The sequence below is a fragment of the Dendrobates tinctorius genome, unplaced genomic scaffold (genome assembly GCF_039654945.1).
Source record: "Dendrobates tinctorius isolate UK_male_01 unplaced genomic scaffold, ASM3965494v1 ptg000023l, whole genome shotgun sequence".
Classification (NCBI taxonomy): domain Eukaryota; kingdom Metazoa; phylum Chordata; class Amphibia; order Anura; family Dendrobatidae; genus Dendrobates; species Dendrobates tinctorius.
This window is the reverse complement of record NW_027361691.1, coordinates 3,761,459-3,779,885: the sequence shown is the minus strand read 5'-3', so window position 1 is coordinate 3,779,885 and position 18,427 is coordinate 3,761,459. Positions and strand designations below refer to the sequence as shown.

Below are 18,427 nucleotides of genomic sequence, written 5' to 3'. Positions count from 1 at the left end.
CAATCACACTCCAATATGTCCACCATGTCCAAGACCAAAGAGCTGTCTAAGGACACCAGGGACAAAATTGCAGACTTGTACGAGGCTGGGATGGTCTACAGGACAATAGGCAAAACCAGCTTGGTGACAAGGCATCAACTGTTTGGCACAATTATTAGAAAATGGAAGAAATACAAGATGACTGTCAATCTTCCTCAGTCTGGAGCTCCATGCAAGATCGTGGGGGTAAGGACGATTCTGAGAAAGTTTAGGAATCAGGTCAGAACTACACGGGAGAACCTGTCCAGCACATGTCCAAGCCTGTTTGAAGTTCACCAATGACCATCTGGATGATCCAGAGGAGGCATGGGAGAAGTTCATGTGGTCAGACGAGACCAAAACAGTACTTTTTGAAATCAACTCCACTCGCCGTGTTTGGAGGAACAAGGATAAGTGCAACCCCAAGAACACCGTCCCATCCATGAAGCATGGTGGGGGAATCATCATACTTTGGGGGTGTTTTTCCGCAAAGGGGACAGGACTTGAGCGTAGTGAAGAGAGGATGGATGGGGTCATGTATCGCAAGATTTTGGCCAACAACCTCCTTCCCTCAGTAAGAGCATTGAAGATGGGTCATGGTTTAAGTCTTACAGCATGACTGACCAGAAACACACAGGCAGGCCAACTAAGGAGCGGCTCCATAAGAAGCATTTCAAGGTCCTGCGGTGGCCTAGCCAGTCTCCAGCCCTGAACCCAATAGAAACTCTTTGAAGGGAGCTGAACCTCAATGATGCCCAATGACAGACCTGAAAGAACGGGATTTTTTTTTTTTTTAGATTCTGTCTCTCACAGGTGACGTGTACCTACGATAAAAATTACAGACCTCTCCATTCTTTGTAGGTGGGAAAACCTGCAAAATAGTCTGTGTATCAAATACTTATTTTCCCCACTGTATCTACGTAATCTCTAATGATCTGCAAGATATAGACACCTCTGAGGTCCTTTAATGGACCCTGGCTTACCCTCCATATATGGCAATAACTGACATCCCCATTGAGCCAATCAGAAGCATTAAGACTCGTTCAAAAAGTGAATTAGAGACGTTCACTTTATTTATTTTTTTTTTCTTTGCAGCTTTTACTCTTCGGATTAATTAATTTTAGATTTTGATAGGACTGACTTTTACAGATACTAAACATGTTTTTTAAATTTTTTTTCCCCTCCCCTTTAAAATTTAAAAAAAAAAAAAAAAAAAAAAAAGGGCGATTCAAATTTTGTGATTTTTTTTTTTTTTAACTCAATTTAGGGGACTAGAACCTGCAATCATCTGATCGCTTGTACTATATACTGCAACATCACAGTAAAAATTATGGTCTGAAGTCCAGGCACAGGCTGACCTTCACAGAAGCACCATCGTGGGAATGATGGAGGTCTTCAGCAAGCTCCTGACTGCCAAGGTAACCCATCAGCACCCTGCGTTTGCAATGTGGTGCATAGAATATCGCACCCCCATGGGCTGCGCACACATTACATACCACTCAGTCAAGTGAATGAGCCCTTAGGCAGACTTTTACTCTTTTTTTTGTTTTTACTAACCGATAAGCACATATAGTTATTTAAAATATTTAGTGGCATCTGCACCACAGAGATTTTCATGCTCTTCATATTTGGCGATTTTGTGAACACAGTGTAGATACAGCGTGAGACTAAAATGACGCGTGCGACAGCCACATTTCAAACCAAACTCTTTTAGAAGAGGGTTCGAATAGAGGGGGGGGAACACTCCTTTAAAGCTTGTGACAACTCCTTTTAGAAAAAGATCAACCAGAAGCAGCGTATTGACAGCTTTCAGGAATATATATATATATATATATTTTTTTAACGCCATCGGATTATAGATATGTATGATGATACGGGTCGCGTTAACAGTACGACAAAGAGAATGACAGATACTCTCCGTTAAAATAAACGCCTCTGAAGACAGTCATGAGAAATATTCGACTTTGTGGAGAAAAGCTCCGGGGACCAATCACTTCGAAGAAGCCGATCTTCACATTCCTGCAATTCACGATTTACCGGAGACCAATTCTCCATGTTGTCCAGAGTATGGCCACCATTATTGGCCGACTCTTCCCTTCGATCCTTCGAACGGTCGGTTCTCTTTACTGTACACGTTAGGTCATCGTTCCATCCTCGCCTTTGATTGTGAGAATTCTCTTCTCTTTCCGAAGAGGTCGTACTCTTTTGCGGTCCATGGGCCACGATTCTCCTTCTATTCTTCGCGATCAGAACTGTTGACCCCTCAAAATGTGAAAAAGGGGACAAATCAGGAGACCAAATGGAACCATTCTCCAAGAGTCCCAAAAACATGGCGGATTTCCTTCGCTTAGTGCTATTTAGTAAGATGTGTCCAATCGTGCTGCTAGATTTGGTCCTTACGGAAAAGGTAGATGATTTGGAACTGGATGCTACACTAAAGCGCCATGGGCCAACAGTAAGTCTACCGGTTTCTGAAAGCCGTCTTACTACTGGAGTGGACTGCATATTTGGGATAAAGTCTCCCACCGTCACGTTATTCCATGTTTTATATTGCTCCGACAAGGAGCAGACACTTATGCGTGAATCTTTATGTCGATATGGAAGGACTTCTGTGCAGGGAGGATCGGTTGAACAGAGCTGGAGTCTTCTATTCTGAGTTTTGAGGAAGGTGCCACCATCTTCTAGATTGTTACTGGCTTCAAAGAGGTCTGCAGAAGCATCGTAGCTCTCACCGGCCCTGGTGGATGTGACCTCATTAGATACCATCACCATGTCCACATCAGAACTTTTTGCTTCATCTACACGCTCTCTATAAATGACCTTGTCTAATGACCTAAACTTCTGTACATAGTCCTTGTAAGTAGAGTCATCATCGATGAATGTTCTACTAGAAAGCATCTTCGGATATGTTGGACTTCGGGTTCCAGTTGAGTCGCTCGAAAGAGGATCCAAAAGATCACTCTTCCCGAAGGATTCTTGGAAACGATTTATTACAGCAGAAGGAAAGGTCTGATCAGTTAACGCATTTTCATCCATTGTGGTAACTGTACGGCAGCGGCTGAAGGTGCGCGTAATGGATTTATCAGAGTGGCGGTGTGACGCTTCGATCATTATCGTATCATTCTGGGTTCTCCGCGCACCTAGAATATTCTCATCTATCGTTTTGATTTCGTTAGCGCTGATGAGAGGCCTTACTCCCTCATCTTCGATCTTGGCTATAAACTCGTTCAGGCTTTCGGAGAATGGGAACTCTTCCCAAATTTCCTCCGTTGCCTGATGCGTTTCGGCCGTCTGGGGAGGGATCTGCATGGAGAGGGCTGAACAGTTTTGGCTCGGACTGTTTCCTGGCTCACAGACGTTCTGCGATTCTTGTCCAGGAGCCATTTCTGATTTGGAAGCAAAACTATGACAGTGAGAGGAGGTTTGAGGGTGGCGGGTAATAGTGTGTTTTGGAGAACAACGTTTAACACTTGCAATACTATTGTTTGCGAAGCCGGAAGAATGTCTGGTCATATCTGTACTTTTTAGGTTTTCCTTCATAAATTCTGTAGAGCACGGCGCCTTCTCTGTCTGGCTGCTGTCACTTTGTCTGTAATCGCAGCCCAGAGATTCAGTTAATGTGCTGCCTACAGGTGAGGACACCAGGCCGAGGGACTGCTGCCAGTAGTCAGCGTAATGATTCCAGTTCTGGTGAAGTCCGGAGCTGCTCTCAGAACAGCCGTGATCAATCAGATCTCTGTTTGTGGTGTCGGTGGAGACATTGCTTTTAGGGGGCTGGAAATCGGTGCTCAGTACTGATGCCACCAGCTGATTGAAATAACTCAGGATGGTGCAGCTCATTAGGTCTTCATGGAGGAGAATAATCTGACAGGCAACCATGTTCCCCTGCATGTTCGTGTAAGAAAGGGAATTGCTTCTGCCAAGATTCCCTGGAATCTGAGCAAAAAAAAAAAAAAAAAAAAAAAAAAAAAGTAGATAAATATTAATATATTAAAAAATACTAAATTTTAAATAAAATTAAATGTTTGGAATCAAAACCAAAAAAAGAAAATAATTCCCAATAAATATAAACACTTGCACTTCATAATAACCAGTTTTGCACAATTTTAACAACATCTGGACTGAGAGAGATATTAATGTCACAAGGAGATAATACTGATCAGCAAACCTGACAAAATTCAGATTCGGCATTTTGCTTCGATTTGGCCAGGAAATTCGATTTGTATTGTATTTATTTTGTTCTGTATTGAATGTGCATTATTCGGCTTTACGGTTGGTATATCCACACCCCGGAAGCTTAAAAAGGAAGCTGTCACCAAGTTTTTGCCAGGTAGCATGATGTAAGGCCAAAAAGCCCGATTCCAGTGATGTGTCACTTGCAGGTCTGCAGAACTAGCAGAGCTCTGTATAACTCTGGAAGCTTTCTGTGAACACTGTAAATACTGTAGGTGGGGGCAGGGTTACACAAAGCAGTTGACTAGGAGGCACGAGACACCTACAGTAGTTATGTAGTGATAATCTCCTGCTGATAAACCACTGGATTTTATTGAAACAGCAACACAGTTTAGCAAGTGATGCATTGCTGGAATCAGGGTCTCTGCCCCTACATCATGCTGCTTTCAAATTTCACTGTGAAAAAAAAAAAAAAAGCTACTAACAGATTCTCTTTAACCTATCAGCACTTATCCATCTCACTGGGAGATAGGTAGAACAATGGAGGCCTGAATCGGTGTCCTCCAAGGACCACGAACATTAAATGCCACTATAAGAAAAGTGCCAGCAACATTTAAGGGGTTAATAGTAGTGACTTTAGGTTCGCTCCAATCGCTGCTGTTTTGGACAGATGCCAGCGGTATAAGGCTGAGTGCACACGTACTTTTTGGCCCTGCGGATTTTTCCACGCAGAATTGAAGAAATCCGCAGGTCAAATGACCTGCATTTTTCCTGCGGATTTCTTCCATTTTTAATGCGGTTTTCCCCCTGCGGATTTGGAGACTGGGGAGGTGGAAAACCGCACAAAAGAAGTGACATGCTGCGGATTTTGTACCGCAGGAAAACCGCGCGGAAAAAAAACGGAGTGTCTGCACAGCGTTTTTTTTTTCCCATTGATTTACATGCTACTGTAAATCACACTGCGGATCCACAGCGTTTCTGCGCGGTAAAATCCGCTGCGGTTCCGCAGGAATTCTGCATCGTGTGCACACAGCCTAATACCGCCATGATCTGCCAGGCATGAAGCGGGCTCAGCTCTCACACTGGCAAAATCGGCTGCACTAGGCGACATAAAAAAAAATAAAAATGGAGAATGCCTATATGATAAAGGTAAGACTTTTAACACCATGTTGTCCAACATTCAGTAATAATTTCAGCTTCAAATCCGCAGCTTTCCTGCTTACAATAAATGTAAAAATTCTGGCTGGCTGCAGTCACCACTAGGGGGAGCTCTGGCAGCGTATGCATCTGTTGTATGCAGGAAGCTCCTCAGCTCCCCCTACTGGTGGCTGCAGACAAGAGATAATAAGACGCTGATCACAGATGAACGTTCATCTCACAATAGACAAAAAACTGACATGGAAACAAACGCTAAAAGCAGGTAAGATTCCACGTTAGTGATGAGCTCTGCATGGTCGTCCTGACAGGTGACACTAGGACAGGAACCATTTACCTTGACAGCAAATATGAAGCTTCTACCGATCAGACACCGCTCAGCCGCCTGGAAGAACAGATCCTGAGCGGTGTCGGGATCCAGATCCTCAGAACGTTGGGAAGAAGCCTGTAAATGCCTGGAAAGAGGAAAATAAACATAAAACAGACTGTTTGCCTATATACAGTGCAATGCTTACTAACTAAAAATAAAGACATCTTTTTTCTTTTAATTTCATTGGGAGAGTGAAGAGGGTATTGTACAGGAGGAGGTGAGCGGTGATATCACCTATTGTGAATGGTAGATCCTCTGTTATCAACTGTATATATAGGTGTTAGCAGTCATTATACAGGAGGAGGTGAACTGTGACATCACCTATTGTGAATCCTGTGTTATCAGTCATTGTACAGGAGGAGGAGGTGAGCTGTGATATCACCTATTGTGAATGGTGGATCCCGTGTTATCTACTGTATATAGGTGTTATCAGTTGGCGGTATGGAAGACATTCCACAGTACTAAGCAATGTATCTGTGAAGTCAGTGCTGGGATGAGACGATCAGTTGCTGTTTCTCATGACGATGAAGTACGGTAATTTCCTTATATTCCAGCATTCCCATGCGGGATGAGCAGAATTTGTGCAGGTCTGCTGGATTTACAGCATTTCGCTGCATGTTCAGGGTCATATGAGGAAACATTTTTGACATTTTCCATTAAAGAGAACACACAATCCGCCTCAGAAAACGTTCTTTTGGCAGAAACAAGCTGTTTGAACAAAAAAGGAGATTTGTCAGTAAAAAACTAATCTTATCTCTGGGAAGAGCCGCGGCTGTCAAACAAATTGTAATAATAAATAATAATAATAATATGCGCAGCCAGAAATCACCGCAGACACGAACAAACATCCAGACAAGCAAAATGGAAATTAATAAATGTGCAGCTTAGAGAAGACGGAAACTCAGGACCGAGGACGGTGAATGCTGGGTGCGATTCTGCCAGATAATCTGCAATCAGGGGAGAATGTCCGGACTCGCCTCCAATGAACGGGAAAGGTTTTCTCCACGACCCTGATACAGATGACCTCTCACCAATATCATATCGGCGGGGGCCCTCCAAACAACCGGGACCCCCACTGATCCAGCAGAGCTCCATACACCGTGCTTTGGCCATTCTCGGTACTCAGCTCCTAGTGATCAGAGCTGCAGTACTGAGATCGACCACTATGCGGCGTATGGAGCTGAGCTGTTCTGCTCACATCCATCTGCTGATTGGGGGGGGGGGGAGCGGCGGTGTTGGACCCCATTGATCTACAAGCATACAGTCCTAAATGTTTGCGCCCACAGCCCCTGTACAGATCAATGTGTCTCCGTGGTAACAATCTGCACCCACGGGCCACGTACCTGCCGGCCCCCTGGCATTGTGTGTCTCTCACCTGTGCAGACAATCAGCGCTGGCACCAAAAATCTTTTCCAAGCATTTTCCAAAGATGGTGATAAGATGAAGCCGGTTCTCCTCCGACACCTTCACACACAGCTTGTATCGATGGATGGCATCTTCATATGCGCTGCCGCATTTGTGACACTCGTACCTGTCGAATGGAGCACGAGGGCAGATGTCACTACATGGTATACAGCAGCAAAAATAGAGAGGAGTGCGAGACGCCGGGGTGCAGTCTGCACATTCCCCGGAAGAAACCATCGTCATAGAGGCACTGTCCGAGACTAAAGATGGGAAAAAAACAAATATGCACGGCGCCGCTCCACTCACTTTCTACACTGCACGGCGCCGCTCCACTCACTGTCGGCACGGCGCCGCTCCACTCACTGTCTCCAATGCAAACAATGGCTGACTGCCGATCCACTAGAACAGGATCTGAAAGGTCATGACGTCTCGTCGGCATGACATATGTCACGGGGCTTGGAAGTAACAGATGTGCCCAGGAAACCGCAGACCGAGGATGCCGGCCACAGAACCGAGGTCTGGCTGGAACTGGGCACCACTAATCTGTTTGCTCATCTCCTGTGATATGTTGTAAACGTGCGTAACCCCTTTAAAAGAAGTTTCCCAATTGTAAGAAAACTTTTACACATAAACGACCCCCTCCCCAAATGCTTTTATTAGAACAAAAGAATCAGGTACTCACCCTCCCCTGGTCCGGTACCAGCTCTCAGGTCACACTGACAGTACGCGTCACTGTTGCAGCCAATCACTGAGCTGGACCCAGACAGGGTTATTACCTGCTCCATTTGTCATGTACATAAAAGAGTTTGGGGTCAACTTTTCCTTAAAAGTAGAAGACCCCTTTAAGGCTTCATCTAGCACCCAAGTACAGTGAGGTGCAATGACTCGATAACAGAGTGATACCCCCCCCCCCCCCCCTCAATAACATGGTACCTGTACTCCAAACAAGTCTGTCCCATAAAATCTGCTGCATGGGTGTACATTGTACATGACGACCACACTGGGGAAGATATAGTCATGAATTTACAAGTTTTCTCCTCTCCTCTTACTTTTTTTGCGCACGGTTTGCCTACTGCTGGGGTCCCGCTTACCCGCAGATCTGATACTCCTGCTGTTTATACATGGCAGGTAAAGGGTTAGACCCAGAGAACATATAGAATCTCACGTAGTATGGCTGCCCTCTGGTGGCGGTATTACGTAATGACAGGAGACGTTGCACTGCTGCATTACCTGCAGGACGTTAGGATCAGTCGGGAGCAGCAGTTCTGACAGGCCGGATAGATGAAGCTGCCGTTCTGGACGGAGAGCACCGTACCCAAGAGAAACCGCCTCCTTCCATTCATAAACCTGGAAAACGGCAACGGGCGGGGAGACGCCAGCGACCTCCGGGATCTGCAATAATAAGGGTCATGTAAAGAGGCTGCAGGAGTTACACATCCCCCATCATTGGGGTCTCCTCCTTTATGACTGGGACAAGTTCTCCTATTCTTGGTCCCCTTCTATCAAGGGCCATTACTTGCTTTTATTTCTCCCTCCCCGAGGACTTATTTTTTGGCGGGACAAGATGTCACATTGAAGGCCGCCATTCATTTTTTCCACGAAAATCGTGAACAACAAAAAATGCCAAGTGGTGAAACTTCCTCTTCCTTCTCCCCCCCCCTGCAATTTAACATATGACGTTTCAATCTTTTTCTATTGCGTTTTTTGGTCAGGGCTGCGACTGAAAATAAATGGCGATTCTGACATTTTAGATTTTGTTTCCTTTACTGTATACCTTGATTCCAGTGATGTGTCACATGCTCAGCAGCTTGATGTACTTTCAGTACAATCAGTGTTTTATCAGCAGGAGATCATCACTACGGGACTGGCTGCCTCGTGTCCACCACACCACCTCCGCTGATTGCATACTGATAGAATGCTGCCAGTGTGCACAGAAAACTGCCAATCAATGGCGTGGGCGGGGTTATACAGGGCTCAGCATTCCGAGCTCTGCTAAGATCTGAGATTGTATCAAATCGGCAGCAAGAAGTCCAGGAAGTGACACATCGCTGCAATCAGGGTCTCTGCCCCTACATCAGCGTGGGTTGGGGAGCGTGTGGCCATCAGGGTCCATCCACACTCCCCTGACCCTCTCAGGAGGGGAACCGACCGTCGATGGCTCCTAGTTTTGCTTGGGTGGGAACTCAGGCAGGACTGGGTCTCCCTTGGCTTCGACTAGGGGAAGTCACTACTTCCCCACCCTTGCTGCGGCCTCCTGGCTCGGAGGGGTCGGGAACGGTTATCGGGGGGCCCTGTTCTTCTGTTTGGAGTGGACCACAATTGGCTGCATCCAGTTCTCGATCTCTTAAAACAAAAAAAAAAAAACCCACTGGAATCAGGATCTCTGCCCCTTCATCATGCAGGGAAAATCTCAGATTGTAAGTAAATATAAAGGGCCGAAGCCAGCTCACCGACGGCCACCACAGGTGCACGGAACACCGTCCCGACGAGACGCGATGAATAATAAAAAGAGAAGGTTGTAGCTCCGGCTCCTTAAGAAATCCCAATATTTATGGATCCATTTTAAAGTTGCAATATTGGCGGGTGATTCTCATGGCAAGGAAAGGGGGACAGAAGCGACGCGTGTCAATCTACACGGCTATCTTTATCAACAAACAAGGCACACTGGGACTTGTAGTCCTTCAGATGAGAATCATATTGTCAGGCTGGGACCTGTAGACCAACAGCAGAGACTCAGAAGTGTGCGTTGCATGCTGAGGCTTGTAGTCCTACAACGAGTGACCCACAGCCCCCTCCCATGACCGAACACTCACCTCACTACCAGACTTAACACTGTGCTGAGCTTCTTCTGCTGCTCCTCTTCAGGATTTTAAACCAGGCGCCCTCGTGACGTCATCAGAGCGCTATACTTCCTGGTTACGAAGGAGAAACAGCAACTACCAATCACAGCGCTCCTTACTACAGGTGAGGCATATGTAACAGCTTCAGTCATTGGTGGAAGTAAAGATTGATCCTAGAGGACAATATGTATTTATCCGTTTTATGATCCCAGCCGACGCCATGTTGTTGTCGCCGATGGTTAGGAGTCTGCAGCAATGCAATCGTCAAGAAAATGGCGTTCTCCATTACTTTATAGTTACAAAAGCAGGGACAGATGCTGGAGGGAGTGATGAGAGCAAATATGACGTGTGTGTTACTAATATATAGCTCTGTATACTAGTAACCCTAGTGTATATATATATATATTTGTAATATTATCTTCACTCTAGTGAGGGATGCCAACGCTTTTCTTTACACACATCCAGACGTATTGTACTTTATGTTGATATTTTCTGCGTTTATTTCTAAAAATATATCAGAAATTTGTAAAAAAAATTTTTCTAAAAATGAGAAATTTTCAAACTCTGAATGAATATCCCTTTAATCCAGACCGTCGCACTGTATAAAATAAGTAATTAAACAATATTTCCCTCGTGGCTGATTTACATCAGCACCATTTCTAAAAAATCCTTTTATTTCCGTTACGTTACGATGGATAGTGTGTGTGTGATGATGGATGCTTGTGAACCGCTGAATGGCTCATTATGAAACCCCTTCCCTTTGATACGTATGTTGGTAGGGTTTAGAGTCCTGAGTCAGCGCCAAGCGGTGGCACTGCATAGCGCCGCAGAGCTTCCAGCACCTCTCACACGTTCAGCCAGAGAGTGTCATCTGCACGAGACACCTCGGTACCTCATACGCCTCAGTGTCCGTCTCAGCGGTGCCGTGCGCAGTTACTGCGCTTTCCAGTGCTAAGCTTAGGCTGGTTAGTGGCATCCACCAGGGCGGCGCTGTACACACGCAGTGCGGTAACACAACTGTCGGCTGCACCCTGGGATTGCTGACAGGGCACAGCGTTTCTCTAGGGTTAATCCCTGGCGCCGCAGTAGCGGTTCCCTAAGCCGTGGTCTGTGAGGTAACAGGCTTCGGTGTCTCGGTGTCTCTTTCTGGGGCTCTGTGCTGTAACAGAGTTCGCTCCTGTGCACAGCGGGTCAGCATTTACTCCGCCGGTATTCAGTTAGCGTCCGCCATTAACGAGCAGCAGCTTGCCATCTCTGCACGGTGGACTCCGGGTTGTGAGCACTTTATTATATTTTATATTTTGTGCGATCCGCAACCCTAACAGTATACTAGCGCCAGAGTCTGGCTCTAATGGCGGACGAGCAGCGACTTTATGCGTGCATCCGGCAGCTGGAGGGCTGGTTGGTGGCTCTTGAGCGTCCAGCCTCAGCTGCGGATGTTACCACGGTCGCGCTCCAGGCAGCCACTGAGGCTGTCTCCTGTGTGTCCACTGCCATCCCTGTCCCAACTTTGTTCCACCTTCCGCTGCTCGAGAAGCTCTCGGGCGATAGTGTGTCATGTAGGGGTTTCGTTGGCCAGTGCTAGAGTTAGAGTTGCTGGCTGCACGATTCCCCTCCGAGCAGGCTAAGGTGGGATTTATCATTTCCCTCTTGTCGGGCAGGGCTTTGAAGTGGGCCACACTGCTGTGGGAGCGTGGTGATCATGTGGTGCAGAGTGCCACTCTGTTCTTGGCCACGCTGAAGCAAGTCTTCATGGGGCCGCAAATCACCCATGACGCCCCGGCTGCTGGCATTATCGCAGGGCTCGTCCTTGGTCAGCCACTTCGCCATCCAGTTCCGGACGCTGGCCTCTGAGTTAGAGTGGCAAGATAAGGTCCTCATACCGGCGTTCTGGAGAGGTTTGGCTGACCATGTGAAGGACGCCCTGGCCACCAGCGGGGTTCCCGCCACAATGGAGAAGCTCATTACCGTCTCCACCCGTATTGACTTTCGCTTTACCGAGCGAAGGTTTGAGCGGTCCCAGTGTAGGCAGAGGTTTAGGCTGGCACCTAGTTTTGCTAAACCTCTGGGATCTCCCGATCGGGCATCTGAGCCTCAGGGGGCTATGGTGTCGGCTCATGCGGGATCCAGGCACCAGTCCGCTCGAGTACCTGTGGTCTGTACTGTTTGCCGGCAGTCTGGTCACCTTGCCAACCGATGTCCACAGCGGTCGGGAAAACGCTCGCCTCTAGTGGTCATAGGAGGGGGCTCACTTGAATCAGCGGCATTTTCCTCCAAGCTGACCTGGTTATGATGGCCAAGCCAGTCACCATCAGGGTGGTGAACAGCGCGACTCTACCCTCTCAAATTACCCACCAGACCGCCCCATTGATACTCTCGGTGTCTCCGTCTCATCAGAAGACGATATCCCTCCTCATCATCCCCGAGGGTATCGATCAGGTCCTCTTAGGGGTTCCCTGGTTACGGTTCCACTCTCCCCATATAGAGTGGTCCTCGGGGAGGATTCTCGGTTAGGGTAAAGCCTGTGAGGGTAGATGTCAGAGGGAGTGCGTTCAGGTTGCTTCTACCGAAGTCCCCACAGATCTTTCCTCTCTCCCCAAACACTATCAACAGTATGCGGACGTGTTCTCCAAAAGAGCGGCGGAGACTCTTCCGCCCCATCGCCCCTACGACTGTCCTATTGACCTCTTGCCTGGTGCTGAGCCTCCTCGGGGTCGAGTCTATCCCCTTTCTCTCCCAGAGACAGAGGCCATGGGACTACAGCTTCACCTGTGGGGAGCTTTTACACCTTTGCTGCACCATACCATCAGTCCCAGAGGATCTGCATGCAGCGTCGGCTTAACACCTCCCTTGCCGAACACCACAGGTGGCATCACGAACTATTCCATTAACCACATTCCACCATTTCAATTTCCCCATTACTTAGGCGCCCAGGGCCACGGACCGGGTCACCGCCGCTGTGACACATCCCGCTGACACCTGCCCGGTACCGAGTACCCCACAGCCCTGGGAGGGCGACCCATTAGCGTCCTCCATTACTGAGCAGCAGTTTGCCTTCTCTGCACGGTGGACTCCGGGTTGCGATCGCACTTTATTATATTTTATATTTAGTGCGATCCGCAACCCTAACACAAGGGTCCTCACACTTGCGAGTCCCTAACACTAATCCTTAATAGACAGCAACTAAAAGAGTCCCATAAAGCCCAGGGGTTAGTAATGGAGGGGTGTCGATCAGACACCCCCATTTCTAACTCAGTATTAAAAAGAAATAAACACACAAAAAAATCTGAAAAAACCTCCCTGACTCTTTATCTGGTTCACCATTTTATTAAATAAAAATAGAAAAAATTCCTGCGCAGGTCCGACATAGTCCATGGATTCCCACGAGATCAAACATTGCCCAAATTGTATGGAGCCTCATTCTTAGGCCGGGGTCAGACTTGCGAGTACTATGCGAGAAACTCGCATGAGTCTGCATGTATTTCTATGCAGCCGCACACTCCGGTCCGAGTGCCGGCGGCAGTACCGGGTATTGATGCGAGAGACCACACAAGTTTCTCGCATTGTACTCGCAACTCTGACCCCGGCCTAAGAAAGGAGCTTCATAGCTTTATCAGCAGCCACTGCTGGGTCTCATGCTGCGCTCCACAAGAGCCGGCAGTTGTGATGAGCGATGACGTAGTTTACCATAGGTTACCGCATCTCACAGCTTCCAGGGCACAAAGAGCGCAGCATGAGTGCTGGGATGATGATCGGTGACCATCACTGCCAGATGCGAGAAAGACCACTTTATATCTATATGTGTTGAGGGAGGGCTAAATTAACCCTTCACGGTTGACCAAGTGATTTCCAAATTAATCCACAGAGTGTTGCTAGCAACTGGAAATGACCAGACGGAGATGAATCTTTGTATGGGAGGATCACGGCAGATCACTAACCCCGTTTAATATGTCCCCTCTTTTATAGTATTTTGCTTAATTATGCAAAGTACCCAGCTACCAATAGCATCGTCGTAACACATTTACTTTATAAGCCAACAGTATTGCAAGAAAATCGGAATATGTCCCTAGTTACGTGACATAGGAAAAAGTTACAGAACTTCATGAGTCAAGGCCTTTACTCAATAACCCCCTTCACAGAACTTCTTCATCCTGTTCATACTGGTACAAACTGATAACAGCTAACAGAATTTATCTCATAAACAACAAGATGGCGTCTTGGAGAACAAGATTTCTCATACATCTGAATACTATACTTCACAATCCCCCCTAGATAAATTTTGTTAACACATAACAAACATAGCAGAGGTGCTAGCCCAAGCTATAAGCTTGAGGGGTACTGGTCTTCACATGGCTGATGCCATGTTATCAGTCATGGCTGTTGTGGCGCACCCATCCCCCCTGTATGCTACAATTTACGAATAACATTTTTTGATGACAGTGGTGGAGATCTTTTGAAGGTAGCCATGCGCTTGGCTTCAACATCTTCATCAAATAACCTTTTGAGATTGGTGTAGAAAAGAGCAGGGGCAGCGACGCCTTTGGTATCATCATTAGCTGTCCTAGTGCAGAATTTCCTAATACATACAGAAATACACCAAAGAACAAGTTTTAGGAACACATATGCAACAAGGATACAGGCAGCAATGTGTAACAAGCTTTATAAGATCCCAGCTATCCAGCCCCCAATTCCCTTAAATCAATTGGCTGGATTGATAAAGGAGAAGGTGTCTGACCACCAACTCTCCTTATTACGATCATTGTCTTTATCATATTGATCTCTGAGTCTTTGAATGTCTTCTAACTTTAACTTTTATTTCTACCAAAAATAATATGGAAAATGCGAAAAACCAAAACATTATGCCTCCTTTATTTACTATTTTCTTGTTGGGTGATGAGGAGGACTCGATAGGGACTGTCATACAAGGGTTCTAGTCCGTGCTTCCTGACATGCCTCTACACGACTACCAAATCACCAGGCTTCAGGTTATGACAGGTGTCGGTTTCTGCTGAATCTGGAAGAGAAGAAACTAGAGCATGGGTGTTAGCAAGATTTTTACTAAGCTGAATAACATATTGAACAGCACGGTCAGTTTCTTCTGATAACTGCTGAGGCTGGAAATTTGCAACTGGGGGCCTAGCACCAAACAATATCTCATATGGGGACAGGCCATGTTTTGTAATAGTGGTAGTACGAATGTGGTATAGTATAGCCATGGAGCCATAGTCTCCTGCATCATTTTGGTTAATTGTCCTTTCAGTGTGCCGTTCAACCTCTCAACTTTCCCACTGGATTGTGGGTGGTACGGAGTATGGAGGGCTACAGTGGATCCAAGCATTGTCAAAACTTCTTGGTACACATGAGAAGAAAAGGCCGGACCTTCATCACTTTCAACAACTTCTGGAACCCCATATCTGCATATGACTTCCATCACCAGTTTCTTCTCTGTGGTTTTTGCAGTCATATTGGTAACAAGGAATGCTTCCGACCAACTGGAGAACATGTGAACAATAACCAAGCAGTATTCATACCTTCTAGACTTAGGTAATGTGATATGGTCCACCTGGAGCCTTTGGAAAGGATAGTCGGGCTTAGCAAGGTGCTTCGGGGGTACATGTTGAAGTTGACCGGGATTGCAGGTCTGACAGATATTACAGGCATGGTTGAGTGCTGTCAAAACTGTGGAAATTCCCGGTGCCCAGTAGAATTTTTGCACCAGTGCAAGGGTCTGATTTTTTCCTCGATGTGTAGGTCCATATGCCCATGTGGCAATAGCAGGGTACATCCTCTTAGGGAGACACACGAGTTGGTCCTTTTTCCAGAGACCATTATCCATTTGTGCCCCATCAGTCTTCCATTGCTTCACCTCTTCCTTTGGAGATATTCTCTGCATTGTCATTAAGCGGTCTCACGGGGTCCGACAGAAAACTTCAGTCTGTTGTAGATCATCAGGTTCTTGTAGGGTCAATGCTTCTTGTAACTGTTTACGCTGAGAGCGTGTGGTCACCATAGAATGGTTGGTTCAACGGGTAAAAGAGCGGCGGCTTTTACTTGCATATCCGCAAATGCGTTGCCAATAGCCTGAGGACTGTTCCTAGGACCGTGCGCCTTAACTTTGATAATGGCCACCTGAGTAGGTAATTTGATCGAATCCATGAAGGTTTTAACAGCTTCAACATCAACATTTTTCACTGGGGTTCCGGCAGTAGTAATAAACCCTCGATTGGCCCATAGAGCCCCAAAATCGTGAGCAATACCAAATGCATACCGTGAGTCCGTGTATATATTAGCCCATCTGTTCTTGGCCAAATTACATGCAGTAGACAAAGCCTGAAGTTCTGCTTCTTGTGCTGACTGTGAGGGCGGGAGCGCAGCTGCGTGCACTACAGTGTCCTCTGTGGTAACAGCATATCCCGTGTGGAATCTACCAAACTCGTCAGCATATCTTGAACCATCCGTGTATAACACCAGATCAGGATTTGGGAGTGGATTCTCACTGACATTTGGTGGAGTAACTGTTTCTTCAGTCAGAAATTGGGAACAATCATGTTGGAGGTAATCCTCATCACTGCCATCTTTCTTGGGGACCGGCAGTAAAGTAGCCGGGTTGATTGTAGTACAGCGATGCAACTTGACATAGTTAGGCAAAAGGAGTGAACACTGCAGCCGTACGTGTCGTTGCACAGTCAAATGTCTTGGTTGCTGAAGTGTCAGTATTGCTGCAATATCATGCGGGGCAAAAATATGCGTTTCATGTCCAAGAATTATGTCTGCAGTTTTGTCGAGCAACGAGTGAGTGGCGTGAACTGCCCTCATGCAACTTGGTGATGCTCGGGCAACGGGGTCGAGGCAGGCCGAATAATAGCCCACTGGTCGTTGCCTATTGCCATGTGATTGTGTAAGTACCCCTGCTGCTTGTCCATCATTCTCAGACACATACAAATGGAACAGTCGAGTATAGTCCGGGATGCCCAAAGCAGGGGCGGAAGCAATGAGCCGCTTTAGTTCAGAGAAGGCACGATAAAGACTTTCCATACAAACCGGTGATCTTTCCTTGTAGCTCATTATGCCGTCTTTCAAGGCGTCGTAAAGAGGTTACATTATGCGGGATGCATCCGGTATCCACTGACAACAATAAGTACATAGTCCAAGAAAACGCTGGAGTTCAGTTTCATCTTTTGGGAAAGAAAAGGAGCTGATAGCTATTTTTTTTTCTTCTGTGAGGTGTCTGACACCCTGAAGGAGACAGTGACCCAAGAATATCACTTGAACAAGGCAGAACTGAAGTTTTGAGGCTGAAACCCGACAGTTCAGATCTGCCAGATACTTGAGAAGACTAACAGTGGCAGCAATGGCTTCCTGCTCCGTCCGTGCACACAACAAAAGATCATCCACATACTGAAGCAGTGTGACCTGGGGTGATTTAACTGCCAGGGCAAAAGACACTCGCTCATGTTTTTTGCAAACTGGTTGGGACTGTTTTGGGCCACTTGTGGCATAACTGTCCATGTTAACTGTCGTCCCTGATAAGTGAATGCAAACAGAAACTGGCAATCCGGGTTTAACGGAATGCTAAAGAAGGCATTGGCAAGGTCAATGACTGTAAACCAAGCAGCATCCTGGGGTATTTGGGACAAGAGTATGTGGATTAGAAACCACTGGAGTTTCCAGAACAGTAGCTGCATTAACTGCCCGTAGATCTTGTACCAGTCGGTACACAGGGGGCTGGCCAGGCGGGGTCTTTTTCGTAACAGGAAACAAAGGCGTATTACATGGAGAAACACAGGGTACCAGAGCACCGTTATCAAATAACGTTTGTATTTGTCCCTGGAGGCCCCGCTCCTGATCATGTTTCAACGGGTATTGATGGACTTTGGGAAAAGGGGCACAAGGTTTGAGAAACACTTTTACTGGTTCTACAGGCATTTTCCCTATATCATTTGGCCCATTTGACCAAAGTTTAGATGGTATCTCTGAGAGATATGGGACAAGTCGTTGATCCTGAGGCAATATTGGGGGTGGATCTGAGCCTATCAGGGCCATCATAACCTTGGGAAGGGCATGCAAAATACAGTTTTTGTCACTGTCTTCATTTGCTTAAGGGTTATATAACGTAAGGACCATCTGACCATCATCTTGGAATTGTATTTTGGAGCGGAACTGTGATAATAAATCTGCTTCTAGTAAATTTACTGGACATGTAGGAGAGATCAAGAACTGAGCAGTAACCTCGGGGAAAGGTCCCACAGGTATGGGTTTTGTACTAGTATGTTTATTGGGACTGCCATCTACTCCGATTAAAACAGCGGGGGTATGACAATCTCTCTGAAAGTGACCGAGTCGGCCACAGCGCCAGCTTTGCAGACGAGAATTGGCTGGGCTGATCTGGGGAGTAAGGTTCCCAGTCATAGGATTAGGAGAGATATTGGAGTAGGGAGCTGAATTTGTGTATGGTTGGAGCGCAGGA

The 18,427-nt window shown here is 46.7% G+C and overlaps 1 protein-coding gene across 3 annotated transcripts; it reads right to left on the bottom strand.

The window, feature by feature from the left end:
* Window positions 1-1,289: 1,289 nt before the first annotated feature.
* On the bottom strand, window positions 1,290-10,032 carry DDIAS (DNA damage induced apoptosis suppressor). 3 transcript variants are annotated; one of them, XM_073569184.1, is made up of 7 exons: window positions 9,934-10,005; window positions 9,571-9,832; window positions 9,270-9,463; window positions 8,351-8,512; window positions 7,092-7,247; window positions 5,684-5,801; window positions 1,290-3,954 (listed from the first exon to the last, which is right to left on the bottom strand). In XM_073569184.1, the coding sequence occupies exons 4-7, from the start codon at window positions 8,461-8,463 to the stop codon at window positions 1,939-1,941; spliced, it is 2,403 nt and encodes an 800-aa protein (XP_073425285.1). In that variant the 5' UTR covers window positions 8,464-8,512; window positions 9,270-9,463; window positions 9,571-9,832; window positions 9,934-10,005; the 3' UTR covers window positions 1,290-1,938. The 3 variants fall into 3 exon arrangements, with proteins under 3 accessions (XP_073425285.1, XP_073425284.1, XP_073425283.1); XM_073569183.1 differs by lacking the exon at window positions 9,270-9,463; XM_073569182.1 differs by lacking the exons at window positions 9,270-9,463; window positions 9,571-9,832 and having other exon boundaries at window positions 9,934-10,032.
* Window positions 10,033-18,427: the final 8,395 nt, after the last annotated feature.